Genomic DNA, 27,507 nt, shown 5'->3' on the forward strand with positions numbered 1-27,507 from the left:
AACACTTTTAATATGATGACGTATCGTTTTCAACCGTTTTTGCGCACGGATATCGAAGCACCACTCGTTCAAATCCAGTGCGAATTTAATTGCTTTCAATGGCAGACCGATGTTAACTGCGAGTTCTCTGTTATTTGAAGATTTGCTTGAACCCACACAACGCAAGTGGTAAATAAACAAGCCTACTATTCGTGGGTAAAACGATATTTTGTCTCATTCTGCAATTGTCGTTGTTGTAGTTGTTGCCAACGCTAACCCCATGCTTTTAACAAATGGCGCTTTCTTGCTATACGAAAGCACAGCTTTAGCGAGCGATTTAACTTCTGTACAGATTACGAAATAAACCTTTGACTTTTCGTACTTAGCTGGGCTGGTTCCTCCAAGACCAACAAGCCACAGTTTTTGCGAGTGAGAAACCTTCAGCAAACAAAGGCAGTGCGCCACTTACGTCACAACCACCGTCTGTGTATTGTTTACATTCCAAACAGTTTACGCTTTTGAGTGAGAAATTGCTTCAGTTGTATGGATTCACCAGTGTGTAACCAAGCATGTCAAAGTGTGGCACACCACGCCTTACTTATTACGTCACAATATAAAGTAATCACTGCCTCAAACAATGTATGACTGATGGGAAAGGTTTTGTGACAATGTTTTCTTTACCTACAATATCTTTCTGAAGCCGTGTGCTAAATATGAAAGCGACATTAAAACTTAATTTGCTTACGTCACCTGGACCGAAGTAGCGCCAAACAATACATATTTGGGTGCAAAATATTTGGAGATTATAATCTTGAAAATGAAAGCCAAAGCTAAAATGCTGTTATACATTAGTAAACGCTACTGATGATGAACGCAGTTAGTGTTCGAAACGTTTACTAATGTATAACAGCATTTTAGCTTTGGCTTTCATTTTCAAAACAATACATATTGGTGCACAATTATCAATACCCCGACCATTGGAAAAATCACTTTGCATGATTCGGATTTCGAAATTCACGTGTGTTGTGTGACGTAGCAAGGTGTGAAATATCTGCACATTTTCGTATTCCACGTCCACGAACTTTGCGCGCGCGCAATTCTCGAATAAATAATTCTCATCCTGCTACGTCACACAGCACACGTGACACAAACGTGATGTTTCATGGCGTGCCCGAACTTTGGCTTCTAGTTTATGATTTGTTTGAATAAAGATTCGAACAAAGAAACCGAACGCGTCGTAACGTTTGACGTCATAATGGACAAACAAATTTATGTGTTCCAGCTTACTGAATTTAAACAGACAACTTTAAGGGGAAGTAAACCAGGTTTTTCGGACGTGTAGCGTCTCGTCCCAAATATAACTTTCGTTGGCTAACACTTTAAATATGATGACGTATCTTTTTCAACCGTTTTTTTCCTCATAACGGACCTCAAGAAATATGGAGTTGCGATATTGAAGCACCACTCGTTCAAAACAGCAAAACAAAGTGCCGACGTTAACTGCTAATTCTCGAACCCATATGGTAAATAACTCAAATGGTAAATAATCAAGCCTACTATTCGTGGTTAAGACGATATTTTGTCTTATTCTGCATTTATCGTTGTTGTAGTTTTGCCAACGCGAACCTCATGCTTTTAACAAATGACATTTTTTCTCATACGAAAGTTCCGCTTTCAGCGAGCGATTCAACTTGACTTCTGTATTGATGATGAAAAAATCCAAGCCTCGTTGACAAACGCAAATTGCAGACAATTATTAACCCTCATTGGCGCAAACATGTTGTTCCCTGAAGGACGTGACCTCTGGCTTAACCTGGTTTACGATTTGTTTAAAATTGAGATTTTCGAGATTTTCTTCAAAACTGACCACAAAACGTATTTCGACCAAAAATTCAAAACTCCAAACACAACTTTATTTGTACAAGAGTTTGAACCCAACAGAAATCTACTCATTTACGAAACAATTTCCACTGTGCTTGGGGCGAGACTGAAAGACTTTATTTGATTTGCAACAACGCGCATTTAAAAGCCTTCCACAGCAGCCGTGTATCTGACTTCACCTGGTTTACGATTTGTTTAATGAAGACTCGAAATGGAAAAACAGAACGCGCGCTCGACGTTTGACGTCATAGCTGACAAACAAACTTTGTGTGCTTTCTGGTCAAGCGTATAGTTTTACATACCGATTTGAAATATTCAATTTTAAGGTTACATAAACTAGGATTTCGACGCAATATTATTCGCCAGATGGACGACTTTCAGTGGCTATTAACTTAAATATAATGACGTAGTTTATTAATCAGAATTGTTCTTCTGGCACTCAAGTTTCTAGTGTTTATTTGAAACCGACATTTCGTCTGCCATCCGGCGAGACTTCCTCTGGGTTATAGTATGACGTAGTTTAGTCTACAGTTTGACATTAATTACCTTTGCCAAATATGCAGGCTCAGTGTTTCCCAAGCGGTGGTACGCGTATCACTGGTGGTGCGCGACGCCATTTCAGGTGGTACGCAAGCACCTTTCCGTAGTTTACGGATATAGTTCTAATTTTTAAATCATAAGTGATTTAAAAATGTTTGTTACTTCATGTCCTAGGTTACTTCGTAACACTCAACCAGGTGGTACGCATCGAAATTGTTTTACCTCTAAGTGGTACGAAACCACAAAAAGGTTGCGAATCACTGACCTAGTTGCAATTACAAAGTGATGTCCGCAGTGCGACCTGCAAGTGTGCTGTGAATCTGAAAGTCTTTGTTTATTTTGCATCAACGCGTCATTAATTGCTTCCAACGATGGACCGAAGCTCCGTTTTTTACTGCAAATTCCAATCAAAACGTCGTTATTTCGAAAGCAAAAGTTTAGGAGGTTGACGTCACTTCACACAACTCTTTTCATGTTAGCACACTGGGGCTGAGATGAACTAATTTACATACAATTCTATCAGCATTAATCGACACGCGGAAATAAAGTTACATTTGATTCTTTAGCGTCCTCAAGCGGTTTTCCATATTAACACAATGAAACCGAAATTAAGTCACAATGAAATTTGCGATAAAGCCGTGTTGTATTTAATATATGGGATATTTATTCGTGCAGAAAATTTTAATCCCTTGTATTTAATTTTGTTGTCTATGGTCATCGTGTGGAATCATTTAAATTAATATCAATATTTTCCTGTGAAATTGTTGAGTTTATTCGTGTTTCAATAAAATTTAATGACAATTATGCTCTAGGATTTTTGAATACGATCCTGGTATGTCAGGAGTAAACGTGACACAAGGTCCTGACCTCTGACTTCACCTGGTTTATGATTTGTTTGATCAAGACTCGTAATGGAGAAGCTAAACGCGCGCTCGAACGTTGACGTCATAGTTGACAAAGAAAATTAATCTGCGCTCCAGGTTCTAAGCAACTTTAAGGTGAAGTAAACCAGGATTTTCGGACGTGTAGCGTCTCGCACCACATATAATTTTCGATGGCTAACACTTTTAAAAAATAGACGTATCGTTTTCAACCGATTTTGCGCACGGATATCGAAGCACCACTCGTTCAAATCCAGTGTGCATTTATTTGCTTTCAATGGCAGACCGATGTTAACTGTGAGTTCTCTCTTATTTGAAGATTTGCTTGAACCCACACAACGCAAGTGGTAAATAATCAAGCCTTCTTTTCGTGGTTAAAACGATATTTTGTCTCCGCATTTATCGTTGTTGTAGTTGTTGCCAACGGGAACTCAGTGCTTTCAAATAATAGAGCTTTCTTGCTATACGAAAGCGCAGCTTAAACGAGCGACTCAACTTAACTTCTGTTAAAAATGACGAAAGCAATCTTTGACATTTCGTACTTAGCTGGGCTGGTTCCTCCAAGACCAACAAGCCACAGTTTTTGCGAGTAAGAAACCTTCAGCAAACAAAGGCAGTGCGCCACTTACGTCACAACCACCGTCTGTGTATTGTTTACATTCCAAACAGTTTACGCTTTTAAGGGGGAGAAATTGGTTTAGTTGTATGGATTCACCAGTGTGTAACCAAGCATGTCAAAGTGCAGTACCACGCCTCCCTTATTACGTCACAATATAAAGTAATCACTGTCTCAAACAATGTATGACTGATGGGAAAGGTTTTGTGACAATGTTTTCTTTACCTACAATATCTTTCCAAAGCCGTGTGGTAAACATCAAAGCGACATAAAACTTAATTTGCTTACGTCACCTGGACCGAAGTAGCGCCAGACTCCATTATCGGTTAAAAAGTTTACGGGTGCAGTAATTGAATGGCGTAAATGCATGGCCCATGTTTTGTCCAATCTGATGATAGGCCTAGACATAATGGAGTTGGCAATCTAATCGATTTGATCGGCACCTGAAGCTTGTTAACATGTGAGGATAAAATCTTACATGTTTGTGTTACGTCAACTGATCTAGACACAAATTAACACTGGACATTTAGCAAATCCAACCAGGGTTAAATTATACTGAAACAGCGCGAGACAACATTTATTGGTGCACAATTATCAATTACCCGAGCTTTGGAACGATGCTATAAATACTTTGCATGATTCGGATTTCGAAATTCACGTGTGTTGTGTGACGTAGCAAGATGTGAAATATCTGCACATTTTCGTATTCCACGTCGACGAACTTTGCGCGCGCGCAATTCTCGAATAAATAATTCTCATCCTGCTACGTCACAAAGTACACGTGACACGAACATGTTGTTTCATGGCGTGCCCGAACTTTGGCTTCTAGTTTATGATTTGTTTAAATAAAGATTCAAATTAATTTGTGCTACAACTTACTGAATTTAAACAGACAACTTTAAAATGACGTAAACCGTTTCACACTTGTGGGGTTTTGTCCTAAATATAACTTTCGATGGCTAACACTTTTAATATGATGACGTATCTTTTTCAACCGTTTTTTCCTCATAACGGACCTCAAGAAATATGAAGTTTCGATATTGAAGCACCACTCGTTCAAAACAGCAAAACAAAGTGCCGACGTTAACTGCTAATTCTCGAACCCATATGGTAAATAACTCAAATGGTAAATAATCAAGCCTACTATTCGTGGTTAAGACGATATTTTGTCTTATTCTGCATTTATCGTTGTTGTAGTTGTTGCCAACGGGAACTCAGTGCTTTCAAATAATAGGGCTTTCTTGCTACACGAAAGCGCAGCTTAAACGAGCGACTCAACTTAACTTCTGTTTAAAATGACGAAAGCAATCTTTGACATTTCTTACTTAGCTGGGCTGATCCCTCCAAGACCAACAAGTCACAGTTTTTGCGGGTGAGAAGCCTTCAGCAAACAAAGGCAGTGCGCCACTTACGTCACAACCACCGTCTGTGTATTGTTTACATTCCAAACAGTTTACGATTTTGAGTGAGAAATTGGTTTAGTTGCATGGGTTTACCAGTGTGTAACCAAGCATGTCAAAGTGTGGTACCACGCCTTACTTATTACGGCACAATATAAAGTAATCACTGCCTCAAACAATGTATGACTGATGGGAAAGGTTTTGTTACAATGTTTTCTTTACCTACAATATCTTTCCAAAGCCGTGTGGTAAATATGAAAGCGACATTAAAACTTAATTTGCTTACGTCACCTGGACCGAAGTAGCGCCAGACTCCATTATCGGTTAAAAAGTTTACGAGTGCAGTAATTGAATGGCGCAAATGCATGGCCCATTTTGTCCAATCTGATGATAGGCCTAGACATAATGGATTTAGCAATCTAATCGCTTTGATCGCCACCTGAAGCTTGTTAACATGTGAGGATATAATCTTACATGTTTGTATTAAACGTCAACTGGTTTAGACACAAATTAACCCGAGACATTTAACAAATCCAACCAGGGTTAAATTGTACCGAAACAGCACGAGACAACATTTATTGGTCCACAATTATCAATACCTGAGCTTTGGAAAAATCACTTTGGACGATTCGGCGAACGATGCATTTTGGTATTCCAACTTTGCGCGCGCGCAATTCTCGAATAAATACATTTGCGAAAACAGCACAGTTAATTCTTTCATCTAATCCAGAACTAACCCGCATTTATGTACTTACTGGCGGTTTATTACATAAGCATTTAACCCATCTTTCTGTTGTAACTTTTCAATAGTATAATAAATTATTCTGTATATAAATACTATACATTATAAATTTACTTCCAATACAAAATCAGAATTCAAAATAACAAACGCTCGGCTAAGCTAATTCAAGGCTGATCGATCAACAATTCGCCCAAACACCAAGTTTTACCAGATTTAAAGTCGACTGAAGGAAAGTTTTGCCTCCACCCTGCTGTCCCGTAACATTCATTATTTACATTACTCCGTGTTACTGTGCATATACAAAAACCAACCCTGTGTCGTCATACAAAGGAACGCATCCAACGCGATAACATGAAACACGATTAAACGCAATAAACGGTCTGATTTCTCATTACTTGATCCATAGATTATAAATCGAAATGGAAATTCCTCATTCATGTGGCAGAACTCCTGCTGTGCTCATTTCATGTGTGTTGTTGTTTACCTTATGGAAAGCAATAACGAAGAACAATTGCAGACATATATTAGTGTTTAATTTTAGTTATATGTACGTTCAATAAGTGTTCACATCTCCATTTTACAAGCATATTACCACACCAGAACAATGCGTATGTATTGGAACCTAAATAATCACAGCACATCACCATACATTACAACCTCTTTAATTACATCACAACCTCTCCAAAACATCCAGCCCATTCACAAGGATCAATGTCACACATTTAACTTCAATCATAACAAAAACGTTTGCTCCTGATCACAATTCACTTATAAATGTCATTATAAACTTGCTTTGCTTTGAATATTAACTTCCAATTACAAATAAACAAGCTGTTTTCACAAAGTAATTGCTGCCTTACGTAATACTGTCCGAAGTTAGTTCCGCATTTCGAACGCAAAGCAAAGCAGGGTTGATGAGTGGAAAGAGTCCACGAACAACCGTAACGCACTTATTGTTGAGCGAGTTGTAGAGTGAGAACAATGCGACTCCAAATCAAATCGCGATTGTTTTTCTCCACGCATCTGTGTATTGTTCCATTGTTTTGTCACTATCGCTTTTCTGATTTGGAACAATGGCTGTTTGTTGCACCTTAAGTATTTTTAATTCTCATCCATATGACAAACAATGTACGCGTACTAAGGAACAAAAACAAGAAATATGATCTATTTGGCAACTGAGTCGCTAATTTGTCCCAACCGCACTGGTCACATTGTTCTCTGAGAAATAAAACTTTACCGTAAAGCTAGTTTATTTTACACCTCCAATTCACAAGGTCTTTACTTAAGCCTGTTAATCGAAACTTCACGAAAGTCCTTTTCATGCGAAGAACGGCAAGTATGATTTTATTGGGACAGCAACTTGAGATCAGTCTTAAATATTACGCCAGACGCATAATTAGACAGCGATTGTCAACAACTTTCAATTTCTAAGATAGCGCAACAACAATGTAATAATATACAATGTCTACGAATCACTGCTATGATTTCTTTTAATCATGTTCGCCCCTATATCCAAATTTGTCTAAAGAATTTTACGTCAGAATCGCCTCGGACTTTTTCGGCCGAGCGGGCGAAAGAATGCATCACGCGAGAAACGGCATCTCACCTCCGCCGGGCCGCGCCAACATTTACCTTCACTGCGCCTATTCGTTTCGCACTTTCCAGTAGCTCGCGCGCACGTTAGAGCACTCGGTCCGTGTTTCAAGACGTTGCCCACCGGTAACCGACCACAGTCCCTAATGGGCGACGCACTTTCACGGACGGGGCGCCAGGCTACAGAAGTGAAGACACGGCAAACGCTCCTCGCCCGGGCGACGGGCCGACGTTTTCGCGCGCTAATAACACTAATGATTTCTATACATTCTCTTTCTGCTAAATCTTCACGGTTCCCAGCGCAGTCGCTGCTGACCACAGTTTAAGAACCCCTGCTGCAGTATTGTTGCGGCGGTTGTAAATTTTATGATTTCTATACATTCTCCTACACTACTTATTGTTTCTGTGCATAGACAATAACCAACCCTAGGTCTCCATACAAAGGAACGCATCCAGCGCGATAACATGAAATACGATCTACCTGGTATTTGGTGGGTGTCTACAGGGCGGTGTTCATTGATTGTTTGAATCTTGTTCGTTTCAACCAGACACAACCGATACGAGTGGCGCAACTACATGGTTGTATCGTTACTCGCCAATTAAACGCAGATCCATGATCACATTTCTTTCCTCGCGGTGCCACAGAGGTGTTACGAATCAAAAAAAAATTTTTAAATTTTTTCGCATAACTCTTACTGTGCCTACCTTTATGCTACATGCATTGTATTCAATGTATTTGCAGATTTTTTTTGCTGAAATAAATGATGTGCAAAGTCCTGTGTGTTTATGCTGCTTACAATGTCATCCTATCCATCCACATATAACCTTCCTATTGATGTTGAAACAGTTGATCATTTGCAAAACTCCTATCTTGATTTGTTGGCAAAGAACAGGTTATGGATACAACATGCTCAGGTGGAATAACTACTGTATGTTTTGTTTCAATTTGAAGTTAATTCTTTTCTTGTTAATTTTTTAGTCTTTATTTTATGTTATGCCATTACCAATACAATTACTTTTAGTTTGAAACTGGCACAAGGACATCAATAGATTAAACTCTTTTTCGCTTTTGTTGATGAAAGTAATTTTCGTTCAGGTTGTAAAACTGAGCCGAGTTCCTGCAATCCAATCTCTCTCATCCTCTTCAACTTTCACCCTGGGCTGCCAAGTCTGCCAACGACGAATGCCCCAGAGTAACCCCTGGTCATGTGACCGACGCATTGATGCGGAACACAAAAACAAACCAGTCACGTGTTTCTACTGTCAGCTTCAAGTGCGCGGACTCTACACATATTGTCAAGGCTGTAGTTTCGGGGGACATTCCAACTGTGTGGCAACTTGGATAAAACAATGAAAAGAACAACGATATTCCTATAACATGCAGATATCACTGTCTGTAAAAGCAATAAAAATGAATGCAAGCTGATGTCTTGACTCGACCGCAGGCAAATGCATGGTTGTTTATGGTTGTACGAATTACTAACGCAGGAACTAGACAGGATCGCTCTGCTGTGAAAACCCGTACTTGGCAACCTCATCTGCAATAGCCAACCTTCACATATGATATCGCGATATATTTCTACGTGGTATGATTAGTGGTAGAGATGTGTATATCGTTAGTAAAGTTGTGTGCTGACTCACCAGTGTATCTTGATCATATTAAACTACCTTCAAATCTCTGTAATCGTGTAGCTCAGTTGGTAGGGCGTTGGGTCAGGTTGGCCCATAGCCTTTAGTATAAAACTTGCCAGCAGGTGGGGTTATTTTGCATTTGTAAACTTAATATTAGAGTTTGCAGCGTACTAATGAATTCCCTGTCGCTGCTTGCTGTGCTAAAGTCTGCTTGCGTGTTCTTGCTGTATAGGTTACTCAGTTCGACTCCGTGGCAGACTTGTGTATTAATTGAAAGACACCATTGCAATGCCAGGCGGCTTAAGTATAATTTGTTTCAAGCGCGTTTAACAAGAGTTTAACACGTTACTGAATTGCTGCGAATTAACTATTAAAAGAACGTGCGAACGTTACAGCGCAATGGCGGTAATAACGACAGGGTCGAGAGAGCACGAGCGACAGAGAGAGAGACTGGACTAGCTTCTCGAAGGATTACGAAATGAAAGCTTGTGGGAGCTCCTGCAGGAAAGCTTAACACCGTCTGCAGCCTTCAGTCCGTCTGTGTTCTAAATGTGTAAAGAATTAAGTAGGGAAACATGCGCGTTGCTACAAGTTGTACTATTGCTTAGTCTCGTGAAAACGCAAGTTCAAGAAGCTATGCATGACCTGGGGAAATCCCTATCGTCCGTTCGTGACGTTTTAGACTCTAACACAGACAGTTAGAGTATCTGCCGGAAAAAGTAGCCTAGTTCCAGACTCCTTTATTGCCCTAGCTGCGATTCCAGTGAACTAAATTACATAATGACGTTTTTTCCCAAAGCCTGAATGACGTTTTCCCAATTGTCAATTTGTTGCTTATCATAAGCTGTCTTGATTTTGTGATATCTTTTCAATTTGTGTTTATTCGAACATGATATTTAATTTTGTTTTCAAAAAATAATTTTGACAAAATGACAGAAGTTGGAAATCTTATTACATTCGCGGCATCTATTGGTTGGTCGTAATGTGCTCAATTTACGAACATATATTAACTAAAATATCAAATCCTTATATTAAAAAGGGTAAACTCTTCTTTGAAAATGTAAATAAAACTACTCGCAATTTTAAAAGCACATCAAAACATATGCCGGACACTTTCCGTACATCGGTGGAATTGCGATGTGTGTAAAGGAAAAATATTCTAAACAAGGAATTGCAAGAGCTTTGTACAAGTAGTAGGTTTAAAATTAACTTGTGAATAAATGTTTCAAATATTTTTGTGCGACTGTTACAAGGCATTGTATAAGGTAACGGCGTATGCTAAGTATCGCGCTTTTATTATTGCGCCCTTGCAGACGAATGGAAATTGCCAGAAAAGACGGATTCAAATATTACTCTATCATTTGCTCGTAATTGTACACTGTAAAGGCTGTTCAAAACTTGGAAGCAAAATGCATTGTGGAGATTGATTAACGAGATTACGTGGATCCTATAACTGGAGAGAAAGTGTTAAAAAACGTCAAATCTCCTCATCGTTCAGCAAAATTAATGTTTCTTGAATAAAGTGCATTTGCATATTTTGTTGATCTTACTAATTTTAAGTCTTTTATTCGTTAGAAAATATTTTGTAATTACTTACATCTTAAATTTAACAGAAAATTCTACAGTTGTTATCATTTTAAGAAGGTTTGCTATTGCAAATCTGCACTATAATATGCTACAACTGATCACACTTGCTCTCAATTGTTCAGAAACATAATTTAGCCACGAGCACAATGAAAAGGTAAGAATCAATGCCTTGCATGGATGACTTGAAATTTGTTCACAGAAAATTAATAAAATCGAGTCGTGATGCTTATCTAGCAGGCTAAACGTTGAGTCAACATCAATGACATGGCGTCTTTTCGCAACTAGCAAAGTGGAGGGTACACAAAGCTAATAAACCTGTGTAAGTTTGTATGGTTTGAGCGGCGGAATGTATCCTGACTTTATCGTCTTAATTTCATTTACTTTTCGCTCAAACAGTCTATATATGTGGGTATGTCCTCTGATAAATTTGACGCTGAAAAGAAATGTTTTGCAATTACCTCAGAATGCTGATGTGTACAATAAATTATACCCAATGCCTTTACCAATACAATGAACATTCAATATGTCTGCAGCTGAATTTGTTATCGATGGACAAATGATTTAAGATACTTTTTTATATACGTGTATTAATGCGCAACCGGAATGCTGATCAAGAATACTATAGCTCTTGTCCTGATACATAAGTTGGATAATTCAAACTGCCTTTGGATCATTAGTGACATGCACATACATAGGCTACCACATTATGCAATGTTAGGCCTATATGCGCATACATGTATAAATACGTGTATGTTAACTACATCATTGCAAAATTACTCGTAGAAAAAAGCACCAGACAAGAACGGGCACGTTTGTACATATTGACTTGTGTGCGTTAATAATTCGATGTTTCGAAGCATTTTGATTCAGAATTATGTTTCAAACGAACAACCAACAAAGTAAAGTTAGCGTTGTAAAACTTCATTACAACCAAAAACATCCGATTAAGGTTTTCAAAAACGAAGCCGTGAGACATTTGTGGGGGAATCCCCGATATAGAAATGGTCTTGAATCGGTCGTCATCACATATCTTCTCACACTAGTCAAGGAGCCAGAAGAGAACTTTGCTGGTAATGTTTTTTTAACATTTTCGTCCATTGTAGGGCCTAGAAAGTAAGAGGGTCGGAATGTGTTTTATTGTTTGAATTTCTTTTTTACATTCGAACATTCAATTTTTTGCCGGGTTTCATTTTTGGAGGTTATCATTAGTTCCATCGACTTTGCATCAGGCTTTGTTGAGGCAGCACCAATCTTTTCTCAAGAATGAGTAATGCGTTGGAGTTTTTTAAAGGGGTGGGATTGCTGGATGCAGATTTTGTGAAAGTCGCCGGACGGTTGTTGTACACATGCATTCTAGACCTTCGTGTGACATATTTGTACACTTTGCGACACTTAAAATTCGTCGTTGGATCCTTCAGCGTCAGGACTTCAAGATTAGGAAGCCCTGCTCTACATATACGAGCTGCTGTCGGTCAGCTTGTTCCAGTGGCAAAAATTCTGACAAAACTCTTGCGGAATGTGAGTCTCACCAATGCGGATGACGTGGATCACAGATCTGCTTTATTCGTTACGTTATCTGGGAATTGCTGTAGTGGTGGCTACACAGTAAATATTTGGGAGTTAGTCGCAGGGTACCGGCGATGGGTCTAAATGCTTTGTTCAATTCTGGGTCGATAACTGAAATCGACTTTTTATATTCGTACTGTAATAGCAACTTATTTCTCTAACTACTCTAGTTCACATGAAATACGAAACACGTCCGTGGTCTTCTCTGTTTCTGTGTATTCGTCCGGCTGTGCTGAAAGTTACACATATCTGGCTAAAGGTGGGAATTGGCACTGCTTTAAGACATTGTTATAGCCGTAGTTTTTGACCATTTTTAAGGAAATTGAAGTGAAAGATGAGCCCTGGCGACGAAATTTTGTGTTGACCAATGACGTAAAAATATGTGCAAAAAAGGCCATGATAATAAAACACCATTTGTCCAAATCGCAACAGCTGTCATGCTATTTCTTTCTGCATCGGCTTAAGGTGTATTTTGTATGTATCTGTTTTATAAAAGCAGGTGTTCTAAACTATGGTTTTGCCCAAACCTATAAATAAATTACATTCGTATATATTTTAATATTCTTTCTAATTTTTGGTCCATATGTTGGTTATATTGGAAACGTATTTTGATGCTTACCGAAAATACAATTTTTTTATGGAGAGGTACCATGACCACTGATTTTGGCTTGGCATGTGATTTTTTTGGTTGTGTATCGATGCACAAAATAACCTTCAAGAGAATCAAACTATCATGGAATACTGCTATGGATATTTTGACAATGTGAGTGGACTAAAACTGTGCAGACCTTGTTCTGAGAAATGTCCTAAGTGTAATTTCAGTCTATTTTTACTCTATCGAAACGATTTGTTTAAATGTTTAAAATCTTCCGTCATGGATTTCAGACTTGTTTGCTGCCTCCGTTTTTCTTTACAAAAAAAAACTCCAATTTACTTTGTTTAAAGTGTCACAAGTCTAAATATTACTCGAAATATGGAAGAGAAAGCGTTAAAAAATAATTAATCTCCTCATCGTTCAGCAAAACTAATGTTTCTTGTATAAACTATATGTATATATAGGCTATAAGTTATATGTATCTATACTGTAACTAAATGTATATATGTTTTTGTAAATCCACGAAAACCATCTAAATAGGTCGAGTTTTAAACGTAAGTTGACTTCCTGGGATTTATCTTATCGGGAAGCGGCGTAAGTTTTGACTCAAACAAAGTAAAGACCGTGTCTCAATGGCTACAGCCACGAACTTAAAGACGCTCACCAATTTCTCGGCTTGACGTCCAATTCCGCAAATATATACAGAATTATGCATATCGCTGTCCCTCTTCACCGACTTACGGATAAAGTAAAGAGTTCAGATTTGATCAAAGATTTACGAATGCTTTTGGTGATTCCAAGGAGTGTTTAACTTCGGCGCCCATTTTACAATACCAAATTTCGCACAGCCGTTTGTTGTCGATACAGACCCTTCCTATATCGCTGTAGGATGTTCTTTGTCGCAGAGCGTGTACGATAAAGAGAGGGCAATTGCCTATGGGAGTAGGTCTCTAAGCAATGCCGAAAGAAACTATATAACGATTTGCCGGGCATATATCTAATGTTAGTGTTATAAAAATCACTGCACAAGAAAAAAGGCACCATTGGCCCACTCGATGCAGCGTTTGGAAGTCGATGTGTTTTATCCTCTACCACCCAAGCGATCTGGGTATCAGTTTATTTTGTTTGCATGCGATATATTTACCTTTCCACATTTCGTTCGTCCCTGACCGATGCGTCATAAAATGGCAAACGTAACAGGTATTGCTGAAATCTCTTCGTCTTTGATTTTGGATATTTGTGAAATGAACAAAAATGTCGGTTGAAACTTACTGTCTGAGCTATCCCCGTCACACCCGATGTTACCCTTGCACCGGTATTTGATGTTACGCCGGTTCTAATTACAACAAAATAAAATTTAGGAATGTGGTGCATAATTAAAAAGTCATATCCATAAGTAATACCCCGCCATAAACGCTCCCTGGAGAACAATAATAAATACTTTGCGACGCTCCTACAATGTTAAAACAACACATCCACGCGTCATTTGTGGAAACCTTGGGTTTTGCGTAATGTTGAGTACCCCAAGTAAGAAAGCATATTTCTTGAATGTTTTTATTCAGGTATTGGATCTTTACCGAGAAATTAGTCTTTACCGACGAAAAATAGCTGCATATAAATTTAATTCACTTTGTTCAAGATCTACCAACTTTGATCAAGATCTACCAACGGAAATTAACTGAAACTAAAATCCTTTCAACGACAAGCCTAAGACATGTGTGTTGTTTATTGAGTATATGTTGAGTATATGTTTCTTATTATAAGCCGACAAATGTGGCGTTCCGTCCTGTTTTGATGTTAAGCAGAAATGACTTCGTCAATCCACACACGCACGTCGGCTATCTGTGGAAGAAATTTTCTTAGTCAAGTATCAAAGGTTAAGATTTCCACTCAAAACCTGGGACTTGAAGTACCTTGTCGTAGACATTCCAGATATCGCAGACACTTTGACCGTATGACAAAACTCCATGAAGGAAGAGCTGATTACCTTGGTTGGGATGGCGGCAGACAAGACCGCCTCCACCATCGTGCTTTGAATAAAACGATATTATTTGAAACTGCAAAAAATATGGGAATTCTTGTGACTGGCAAAGTTGTTGACGCCATGTAAGTGAAGCTTATTATCTTTAAAAGTTGGTTGCCACCAGTTTCGTTACCCGAGTTGGCAATTTCGTCCATCACCAGGTTTTCCCTCAGCATGTTTTCACTTGACCATTTTAATGTATATTATTAATACTTACAGTGCAAAGGCCTTCCCCAGCAATGCCTTCAGCACAAAACTTTGGGTCTCCGGCGGACACGCGGAATGTTCCAAACGATGCAGTTAACGAAGAGCAATTTGTGATCGGAACGATGTCAGAGGCATGTTGGAGCAATACGTCGGAAGCTGGACCGCTCGGGCCTGCAACAAAATCATGTTTTTCCAATGCTTTTACGGGTATAGTTTTATTAATTTATTATATTTATTTGAAATAATCTTCACCTAAGGAGAAAAAAGATCATTTTGTAGTTTACAAGGTCGAAGAAATAGGATTCATAAACATGGTTCTCTGTAAGAGCCAGTGCAGAACCGCATGGCGAAGGGTGTGTGTTAGTTTATACGGAAAGCTGTATATACAAACTTGTTAGTCCCCAGCCCGCTACGTAGCAAGTAGTCCCGGCAAAGGAATTGCTGTCATCGTCTGTTCTTGTTCCATCTGCCACCAAGTTAACTGGCATCACAAATTGGTTGAACGTAGCTTTTCTCGACAGCTGTGGAATAAACAGTTCTTTGCTATTACTCAGTTTCGCAAGTGGATCCTCATTTATTGCAATATCAATGGTCTTTCGCAAGCAAACTGCATGCAGTTGAACAATAGAATAGTGTGGCGGTGGACACCACGTTCGAAAATGTAACCAGTGAACTCTTAATTTGTGCAAGTTCTTTGGCAACAAATTAATTTTTCTGGCCAAAAAACAGAAATGTAGAGCAGTAGTTGCAAAAAGTTTATTTTTAAATTCTATAAATAGGCGCTTGAATAATCCCTGTATCGACATTTTGTTTTCACTTTAGTATCTTCCGCTTCAAAATTATACTCACTCTGAGAAGTGCAACTTTGTAGTTGAAAGTTGATTCATCATAGTTCGGATGAGTGTGATTAGTAAATCAAATCTGGATCAAAAAAACCAAAGGCCCCTGGCAGGCTGTCGATCGCACACCGTATCAATAATAATGTATTAAAATCCCAACACGGCGATCTTTAGACAGCTCAGATCGATTTATTTAGAGAAAAATATATTTCGCCTAAAACGGCATCATCAGTTTCTCCATTTACCAAAACTTATTCAAATAGATACATTATTATAGTTCGGATGAGTTATCAATTCGGATATGGTGAAGAACTGTTCTGTTCCGGAAACACTCGATCGAATCCGATCTCCCAAAACAACTCCCATCGTCTCCCTTGCGAAGCTATAGTTCGTGATATTTTGTTTTAAGGAAGTCAGTGAATACAAACAAGAAAATAAATAGCCTGGTGTTTGGTGTAGTTTAAACGACAGAAACAAAAAAAATACCTGGGGATACCCGTGATCACCCATTCGTCAGAAATCAGAGATCCCCCAAATAAAATATTTTGCACATTAGACAACTGATACATGTAAGCCATAAACGGATAATCTCCTTTGCACGTTTCTTCGCCACTTATATACATTATTCCCAAAACAAAAAAATAATTCGGCTCTATTTGTTTTTGCAGTTGCTTGGCCGTAGTGTGTTCCAACAAGATTTATCAACGGCGGTTTGTCTCTAGTTACCCAGCTAATGACTGCAAAGTTTGACTTTGCTTCGCGACTTGGGTGCCAAGACCGAAGTTGCATTAATGAAATATAATAGTTGTCGTGGCCGTGTCTGAATCTTACTCAAAAATTAATACAACTAAAATATTGGTTTGGACGGGAATTTGTTAAAACAAAATTTAATGTACCCCAATTAAAATATATTCGTTAGTACAACTGGAAACTACAAAGTCAAAACATTATAAGTTACCCAAGATTCTGGGTGAAATCGTTGTCGATAAAGGAGTGGCTCGTTCTAAGCAAGTGCATGGATCCAAAAGACTAAAAAACTTCGTCCCTTAAACAAAGCAATAAGTTTTTTTTCAAGTGGAATATATTTACGAGCAAAACAAACTACAGCAGAATTGTAGCGAATGATAATTTCAAGTACGTTTACATACCGTGCTGTGACTTGCAACTTGCTACACATTCATCACACCGGGCACAATCACAATTTTGTGTGACGCAAGCTGTCGAATCTGCGGTACCTGCAACACATTCACACCATTAAGTTGTATGTGGTTTAAATACTACATATATCATAACCGCAAATTTATTTATGTTTCAATAACAGCAAGTCGTACAGGGTTTGCACCTCCAGTGGATCGGAAATGCTCACACTCCACTTTACGTGTAATAATACTGCTCGTGAGTGGCGATGGAAAGCCGTGAGATTGGTGCAGGTGTACATGAACTCACCTGCGCACAAGGCACGACAAAGAGCACACTGAACGTCGCTGGGAAAAGGAGGTCGTTGATCTTTGCAAGTTTTTAAACAAGCTGACATGCCTGAAAACGAGCAGCAAATATTGTGACATTATAGGATGTGCATCAGTCAGGTAAAATGTTATGAAGTATAAGAACACTGTCAGGTTTTGTACCGGCACATTCGCTAAGACAGATGCCGCATTCGGTCAGACGGTTCATAATGGTAGTGTTTATAGGTGGGCATGTTGAACCGCCATCTTGCCAGGCCTGGATCATACATGTTGAATTGAAACCTGGAAAATGTATACAAGTCATCGTTGAAGCTCCTCGAATGTGATTTTTATCATAATATTATGTGAATTCAAAAAAGAGCGGCAGTCGATCAGCTTTAATATGCATGACTGAATCCGAATATTGTCTGCAAATCCTACAAACATGTGCTTCCTCACATTTCAGTATGTACTTAAACAGGGAAATAGCACTAGCATTAAAAGTGTAAGGTTTATGTGTGCGTAATTATCCTTCTGAGGAAATTTGACTAAAATAAAAATGTCACAATGTCCGCTTTAAAGGTGCGGTTAAATCCCCGTTACGAGGCTAGCTAGCTGTGGAAACTGTTGAAATAGCTGCATTACAAAAGGAATTTAGCAAAATTATTTCGCTGTAGAGAAATTAAAAACCGTAATGAAGAGAGGTGTGAGTTGTTTTCCACAGCCATTATTAAAATGAATGACGTCAATAAACATTTGCATTCGGTTTGATTGCTGATAAAAGGTATTCGGAGTCGACCGTCTTTTACTGCGCTGGCGTACTCATTCAATATGATCTTTAATTATAATAGCGGCAATACTTCGCTTTTATGACATACAGTTTCTGTACGTATTACGCGAATCCGAAATACCCGAGGTTTGCCAAATCTGATCAGAAACCGACGATGCCATTGGAGAAAAATTAATTCTTCAGTTGTTTAAATAAATAATATAAGATCAAGTTCTCGAATTTATTGCCACAAGTCACGAATTCTTTTCTCCTAAGGTTTAGTGGTGATGTTCTTTCTAGGCCCGTGTGCAATAAATGTCCGGAATATAAAACTAAAGTGGTTTAACTAGTTGCTGTATGTGACTACCTTGTGGACATGTAGCTTTTAAATGTGCACGGCAGCTCGACTCCAGTTCATCAGCAGTAAAGCACATATCGTGTCGATAGCAGCTTCCGCATTCTTCAGTAACCTCATCAGCTACGCACTGCTGTGGGGGGTCGGCGAAGTCGTGCGGAATCTCCGGACGGCATTGAGCAACCCCGTTCTCCATAGCATAGTCTATTTTATAAAATTCCTGTTAGCCTATTCCGATAATCGCTTCCCATTATAGTTGCAACGATTTCCACCATTTGTTATTACCACTTGTGAAAAGCGATGTTTCAAACGTAGTTTTGGTCTTGCAATGATTACAAGGGCGAATTTTGCGCTTAACGTGAGCTTATAAAAGCTTGATTTCAAGGAAAGTGTAGACGTTAACGGAAATTATAATTTAGCAAACACGTTCAAAAAAGTTTGAAGAGCGACTGCGCAAAATAATGCATGTAACTTGACACCGAACACGTCCAACGAGAAACTGTGGAGGTTTTTTGTACATTGTCACCAGACTACTTAATAAACATTACGCTTATGCTGTGCACTTACCGACACAGGGACTCAAGCAGGATTTGAAGTTCATTAATCGTTGTTCGTGTTGAGCAGTGAAATTGGGACAAGAAGAGGAACACAAGCTTTCGTTCATCCAACTCGTTTTTATGCAGTCGACTCCTCTCGACGCCAAGTTTCGTAAAGAAAACTCCATCTCTGATACATTAAAATGACGCTCTTAAATATAGGACTACCGTATAATTGTTATTAAGTGTCATACCACATATATATACTGCGCATTGTATTGTTTTCCTTTCAATGGCATATTGGTAAATTAGCGCCACGATTTTCGTAACGTAAACTCAGTCTCTGATACATTTAAATGAAACTCTTGAAAATACAAAACTGGTCTAACGCAAAACGCAAGTTTATATTTCTTATTGTTGTTGTTCTATAACATGGGGTTAATAATTAGGTGAGCACAACATCCCGATCATACACATTACGACAACAGCATTCCAGGTGGTACGCGAGCAGATTTTGTTGCAGCTACATGTTTCCTTGCGGTTGACATGGTTACATTAACCACAAGGTAAAATGTTGCTGTATATTGTGGCACGCAACTCGACCAACAGCAACGTATTGCCCAAAAAGGCGACTTGTTTCAAAGGAGGACGCCATGGGCTACCAGCGGCGAAAATATAGAGCCTCCGTATTGTAGACATTGTTATGGTTGTAGAAGATGTGCAATGGTACGTGATTACATTAATGTTGGGAAACACTGCATTACGTAGGCGTTTATATCCTGCCCTATTGTTAAGCAATATACCGCATGTCGATCTGATGCAACCCAAGCATGTTTCGTTAGGGCTGCCCGCGCTTGGTTCTTCACACGACAACTCTCTGAAGCACCATTCGCATGTACCTGTGTTAAATGCAATTGTAATTAGTGAATCACACGAATTAGAGGAAGTTATGTTTTGATACGATACCCGTTAAAAATATTTGTATTGGCCTAATATTTGCGTACCCTGGTGATAATACTCATGATTGAAATATATACAAATCTTCAAGAACTTTTTATAAAACAATAACATCCATATAATAAATGTAACAGAAAAAATTACCTTGGGCTCTAGCGCATTGCAAAATATCAAAGAGTACAACCAACACAACCCAAACACACTTCATTATAATTTTCTTCAGTAACCAAAAGTAACGCAACCTAGAATTACTTTAAATTGTTTCTGCTGATTTACGTGAATACAAACATAACTCTATAATCTCGTTGCAGGATATCTGCGGGACAATTAAACAGGATGCTTCGTCCCCACAGTATTATCTCCTGTTGAATCATGCATTGTTTGTGAAAAACGGCTTCAAGCTAGTAACGCGAGCGAATGCACTTATCTATTAACATTATTGTATTTTCGTAGTTTAATACACATGTGTTAAAATTATGCGTAAAAGTTACTGTGTGCGGCCGCGTATATTTTCCTGTAAAATCGTATTACGTGCATGCTTCCGTAAAAACGGCGAGGTTTTCTCGCCAGCCAATCAGAGTCGCCCAAAATATTTTTTCTCTTTTTTTCGCGAAGAAGTTACTGTAAACAGTTGTCTGCGAGGTAAGGGCGTCTGCTTGGTAAAAATGTGTGTAAATTGTCTGGTTTGCTTAATTTCAGAAAATAATTGCGTAAAAGTATACAACGAAATCATGTTAAAAGCTTGCACTTGTCATCAAACGCTGTGAAAGATACCAGTAGAGGTAAGTATTATATAACTGATTTGTTTTTTAATTAATAATTAATTTGTTGAAATAATGGATTTGTTTTATAGGCCTATAAGTAGGCTTTTGTGTGTGTTTCACCAACAACTCATTTTTCTAGTGTATTAATGGGCGTAATCCAAAGTGTTGGTTTTGATGTATTTAAATGTGATATGTTAACTTCTGCCAAGTTTCAAGGTATCATTTATGCTGTAGGCATGCTTGTTGTTTTGTCCAAATTTGGGTATGACTTACAAGTTGGTGATATTCAGGCAATATGTATTGTAGAATCCAACCTGTTTTTTGTTGTGTACCCCAAATTTCTTAATTTTTTCCCATAATATGGTGTGTATGAAGTCCAACATCAAGATGGTTCCTTTAAATGTATTTGCATTGATGATCTGTTGCACAAATGTACACTATATGTATATGGAATGGGACTAAAACAAATGGTTGTTTTAAAGCAATGCATTTGTGTTTAGGTCAGTTATATGCATAAAAATGAAAGATCTTGTAACTAAACTTTTACCTGAACTGATTGATAACCCAGCAAAACTTGATGAGTGTGTTTCACACTTACATACACTTGGTGTCCGTGAACTTGGTGACTTCAGACACCTTAAATTAGAGGACCTGCTGATACAATTCACCCTAGTGCAGGCAAGAAAGCTGCTTAAAGCACCTAATATAGAACCAGGTATTTTGTGTAAATTTTTTGCATAGCGTTATACCAGTCATATGTATTTAATGTTGTACACAATTGTTTTTTTCAAAGTTTCATCAAGTTCTGGATTTTCGACGGAACCGCTAGACTCCAGCTTTAGCAGTGTCGAAGCAAATACATCATTGCAATGGATTTATGAGTTTACAATCCATTGGCAACGGTGTTCCCCAGCAAACATTCAATGTTTGGAAAGTGGCAAAGTACCCAACCTCATGCAAAGAAAAGAGTTAATTCACAAGACAATAGACGAAGTATTGAAAGTAAGTACTGTTCATATAGACCTGTAAAGTTTAGTGGTGACTGTTACAGTGTTGTTGCATATTTTTCATTTCAGCTAACACTAAAACCAGGAAGAAAGAATTTGGATAAAATTGCATATAGAATTGTTTCGAGGTATCCCAAATCCTTCCGTGATGTGGTAGATAGTGTACCAATAGGAAATGGCTATAATTCAGTTTCCAACCAGTTATTTTATCGCTGGGAAAATGTGATGAGAAAAAAGTGAAAATTGAGTGAATTTGAAGATCAGATTTCAACAGAACCCTCTACAAGCAGTAGTGGGTATGAAAATGATACCATATTTCAAAAATGGCTCCAAGAGGAATTTACCAAAAAAGAAAGAAACATGAAAGAAGTGATCGAACAAATGAAGAGTACCTTTTCGAAACAACGAAAAGACATCAACACCAATGCCAGAGTAAGCGAAATTTTTAAAAAATGGCCATTCTTGGCAACCTCACAATGTCTCATGCAACATTATGGTCAACTTATGGCTTTAAGTTATGACCCAAAGGAAATTCCTGTGAGAATGACCAATCGCAGCTATCACACATACAAGTAATAATTTGTTTTTATTAAAAATACATGCTTGTTAGGTAAACCGCATGTTTTGCAGAGCTTTGAAAGCAATGGCAAAACCATCTGTTGCTGCTTGCATTAAAGAGATTAGGCTTGAATGCAAAACAATAGGAAATAAAACTCCAAAGTCCACTTCAATTTTGGAACTTCTGGGAAGTTATTTCAAAGAAGATACCTCAACTGTTTTAAAATGCATCCAAGTGAGTGATCAGTATGCATTTTTAGGCCTCCGAATGCTTATGCACCTAAATGTTCTTGACAGGATAACTTGCTACTGCAAGAAACGATTGAGAATGGTGATCCCAATCCGTTTATAATTGCAACAGGTATTACATTTTTTGGTTGAATTTTAGTGGTTTGGGTATAATAATGTGTTTTCCTTTTCAATTCTAGGTAGTACACCAGCATCATCCAGCTGTTATTCGCTGATTATAGAGAGGAGTTTGGTTTTTCAATGCAGTGAGTTTTTCCTGCATTCTCCGGTCTTTTTTGTTCATTCTATGTATTTAACATACAATACCCAGAAAAGGCAGCAGCAACAATGGAATTTATTCAACGGTTTGTAAGCTCTTGCTACTCTAAATTGTTAAATGTTACATAATGTTGTATTGGTGTTTTTTTATGGCCAGACCAAGTCTCACTATAGTCAATAGCTATATGTGACTTTGGGAAGAAAACTTTGACATGCTAAATAAAGCTAAGACCAATTTATTTTATTTAAAAACACTATATATATATCCCTTTTATGGGAGTAATCTTTTCTGTATTGCCAACAGTTATTTATGACTAAGATGCAATGTTTAGGTGCGGACAAATTTTTGGAAATGTTGCAATACATGAAAGTAAATTTTGGTTTTGTGCAGATACTTTGCTGAAATAAATCAGGCTGGTTCCAAAAGCAATAAGCGACGATGTGCAGGAGGAACACATCCAAAAGTGTTGGCCTTGGGCAGGCTAATACATTCTTTGCAGCATTCATGTACCACTTAATGGTTTGCAAAGTCATTCAATAAACAAATTTTTGGCAATTTTTGTGTGCACAGTTTGCGGTTATTTTTGGGGTAAAAATTACCAGGACAATTGAGGTAAAAACTGCTGCCAGTGGTTTAGCAAGTAAATTTTACAGTGATAAAAGCAGTAAAATGTACTGGAAAATACGCGTATTTCTTACAATGAAAAGCACGTAATTTTTCCTTTTAACGTCAAAATGAACGTAAGTTTTTACGGTGCAAGTCGCAGTAGATTTTACGTGTTGAACATGTAAAAACTGTTGCCAGTGGTTTTCACAGTAAAATTTTTTAACAGTGCAACATAAACGGAACGGAACAGCGGTGCACACTAACGTAGGCTACAATAGAATGCCCTTGACGACACAGAGGATCACTTATATAGGAGGGGGTCACGTAACACTACCACGTTGTACAAGCACTCATGCGAAACACACTACATCCCCCTTTACTGAAAATGAGAAATCGGAATTACAAGTCCTGACGAACGGGTGGTTTTACCAAACGACCGGAGCGAGTACGCAGTTTATGTTGTTCTGGAATCGGCCGTATGTGTCGACAGTTACCTCCCAATGACCGGTTTGGGGTATAGACGATGTAAGAGCGTGGAAGTGAGGTTTGGGAACGTACAATGTCAACCTCTTCACCGATCCAAGCGTAGGTTTCCGGGGAAAGTTCAGGTAGAGGTGTAAACGTCTTTGTTCGTTTTGTTTTTCACACGCTTTATTTCTTTTTGTATTTTCACTTCACCTTCACTTTAACTCACATGTTTTTCTTTGTTTACTTTTCACACTCACCTTTATAATGTATTTGTAATTATTTTGCAATTTACTCGTTTTAATATGCCCGAGTGATCATGCTTGCGTGGCAAACGCGGGCAGAAATGATTGGTCAAGCGCTGGCGAGAGAAATAATGAGCGAAAAGCCAGACAGTTCTCTGGTGGTGGCGTGTGGTAAACACTGTTTTTGGTGGGAGATCTTATGTGGTAATTGCTGATGAACGCTAGTCGTAGTGGAATGTGTATTTTGTGCCAGTCTTAGAACAAACGTTGTTTTATTCGCGCTTTTATTGTTTTATTCTTTTTATACCTATTAGCGTTTTTCTATTGTATTACAAAAATAGCCACCTTGGTCGTGTGACTCCAGGCCTCTGCGATAGGCCGTTAGTGCAGAGTAGCCTAGGCCCAAGACAAGCTAATTTCGGTTACATTTGGCGAGCACGCCAGGACTCTGCTATCGCTTATAAGGGGTCACACGGCTTTCAGAGAACTTAATGTCTTTTAATTTGTTTTTATCGCCACCGCGCTTTGTACCGGGACAAGATGTTGGCCAGTTTGTTTCCTTATTTGAATCGTACTGTGAGAGTGTGAAAGCTAGTGAGGAAGTTAAACGTCATCTTTTTTTGACATCAATTGATGATGACCTCCGCTGGCTAGTTCAGGGAAACGACAATAATGTTTTTCAACTGAAGTACGATGAGTTAATTAGCCGCGCCCTAAAGCAAGGTTCTGACCACTCGCGCCTCCATGAAACACGCGCAATGTTGTTTGGCCGGCGGCATTTGCCACAGGAAAGCATTAAGGACTTTGTGTATGCTTTGAAAGCTCTTGGCGACAAGGCTTATCCTACGGAGGAGGCTGTTAAAAATGAGGTGTTATATTCATTACTCTTTGTTGGCATGTTGGACCAGCACATGGCCAGATCCCTGCCGCAACGGTTGGAATATAAACGGGACTTTTGGACGGCCGCTCAGATGGTCTTGTCCACGCATGTACCGGAAATGTCCCAGGTTTTAGGCGTGTGTCGTCGTGATGTTCAAGGTCCATCAATATCAAAACAACCGGAAAAGGATGCAGACATCAGCGTTCGAGAATTCAAAAAAACTGTGTCCGCGCTCCAGAAGGACATTGAGCTTGTACGCCGCGAGGTGCAGCGATTGGGGAAACCAACACCACATCAGATGGCAGACAGGTTGGAGCGAGATTTTGCCCAATGCAAGGTAAGCGCGGCTTTCATACCAGTTTTACGCCTCGCAGGAATTTCAATAAAAGACCTGGTACCCCTGTGACCCAAGAGGCAAAAGCAAGTGTATGTTTGAAGGACACCGAACCCAAAACTTCGAATCCTACCAATAATCAGAACACGAGCGAGAATCCCACCAAACCCCGATTAGTACGGTTTGTCAACATTTCTATCGCTTCAGAGCCGGTATGTGCTTTAGTTGATACTGGTTCAAGTGTCTCTTTGATTAGCCAAAAGTGTTTAGAGACGTTGAACAATGATCGCCTCAAAATCTCCCCGCTGGGCCAAAACGAACGTTTTTCTGGAATTAACGGTAGTTTGGTTTCAGTTATTGGGAAAATCACTGTAAATGTTAAACTGGGAGGGCTAGATGTTCCCACGTGTTTATATGTCGCGTCGGGCGTCGCTCACCACTTAATTTTGGGTTTGGATTTTCTGCAGAAGAACCGCTGCAGTGTGTGTTACGACCAAAATTTGTTGACAGCGGGCCGTGCTAAGGTGCCATTACTCTCGTCGTCTTTCGTACAACGTACCAGAGATATTTGTGTGACCGATGCCACAGAAGTCTCTCCAATGTCGGAGGTGTGGGCCACATGTCGTTACCACCTTGACGCCCGCAAAGAAGACATCCCCGACTTTGAAGTGTATATTGCGCGAAGACCGGGGTTTACAGAAAAGATTGGACTCTGTACAGCGAACTGTGTTTCAACTGTGCGGAAAAATGAGGTAAACATACGTATAGCCAATTTTACCGATGACCCAATCCTAGTACCATCAGCAACTAGGGTTGCTGTCGCGATTCCAGTACACGCTTTTGGCAACGTTGCATGTCCATTATCGGAATGGTGTGTTGTTGTTGAAGATAGCAGTGTGCAACCTACAGAGGAAGTTTGCAATATCTCCTATGCACAGACACCGACCAATGAAGAAAGTTGGGAATGCATTCACCAAGGCGTGAGTATCGGAGATGGGTTGTCAGCAACCCAGAGGGAGAATGTTTTGAAACTTCTTCGTCGCCATCAAAAAGCATTTTCGACATGTAACTTTGACCTAGGCCGGACTGATCTTGTTCGACATTCGATCGACACCGGGGATGCGGCACCAATCCGTCAACATCCTCGAAGAATGTCCATCCATCATAAAACGGAGGTTGAGAAGATCATCAACGAAATGCGAAGCCAAGGACTCGTGAGACCTTCAACCTCGCCATGGTCAAGTTCGATTGTTCTGGTGAAAAAGAAGTCTGGTGAGTTACGATTTTGCGTCGACTATCGACAAGTAAACGAAGCAACCAAAAAAAACAGTTACCCTATTCCCCGGGTTGATGATAGCCTGGATGAAATGTCTGGGTCACGTTTCTTTTCCACACTTAATCTAAAATCTGGCTACTGGCAGATCCCCATGGACGAACAATCAAGGGAGAAGACAGCCTTTGCCAGTCACATGGGTTTGTTTGAATTCACCATGATGCCTATGGGATTATGCAACTCAGCGGCAAGCTTCCAACACCTAATGCATATTGTGCTGCAGGATATAGAGTGGCAAGGAACACTCGCATACTTAGACGATGTGATTGTTTATGGTAGAAATTTCAACGAACACATGCAGCGTCTTGAAGATGTTCTTTCACGCCTAGAGTCGGCTGGACTTACACTAAAGCCCACGAAGTGCGACCTGTTCAAAGATGAAGTGCGATTCCTTGGCCACATAGTGTCAAAACATGGAATATGATGCGACCCCGATAAGGTACGATCAGTTAAAGATTGGCCAGTACCAAAATCTCTAAAACAGGTGCGTCAATTTGTGGGTCTTACATCGTATTACAGAAAGTTTGTTAAAGATTACGCTCGTATTGCCTCCCCCTTGCACAAATTGACAGAAAAGGGACGTCGCTTTGTCTGGACGGACAGTTGCCAGCAGGCGTTCGCCAGACTGAAAAGAATTCTGACAACAGCTCCAGTCCTACAGTAT

General features: G+C 39.2%; 1 protein-coding gene and 1 pseudogene across 5 annotated transcripts in view; one reads left to right on the forward strand and one right to left on the reverse strand.

Annotated features, from left to right (window-relative positions):
* Positions 1-7,759, reverse strand: part of LOC145904023 (NLR family CARD domain-containing protein 3-like) — a 60,998-nt gene extending 53,239 nt beyond the window's left edge. For all 5 annotated transcript variants that reach the window (XM_082992236.1, XM_082992235.1, XM_082992234.1 and 2 more), the window contains exon 1: positions 7,646-7,759. In XM_082992236.1, the coding sequence (XP_082848362.1) occupies positions 7,646-7,667 (22 nt within the window). In that variant the 5' untranslated portion in view covers positions 7,668-7,759. The remainder of the gene's footprint in view (positions 1-7,645) is intronic.
* A 13,667-nt stretch (positions 7,760-21,426) lies between these two features.
* On the forward strand, positions 21,427-22,696 carry LOC145903440 (uncharacterized; annotated as a pseudogene).
* Positions 22,697-27,507: the final 4,811 nt, after the last annotated feature.

The sequence above is a fragment of the Ascidia mentula genome, chromosome 5 (assembly GCF_947561715.1).
Source record: "Ascidia mentula chromosome 5, kaAscMent1.1, whole genome shotgun sequence".
NCBI lineage: Eukaryota > Metazoa > Chordata > Ascidiacea > Phlebobranchia > Ascidiidae > Ascidia > Ascidia mentula.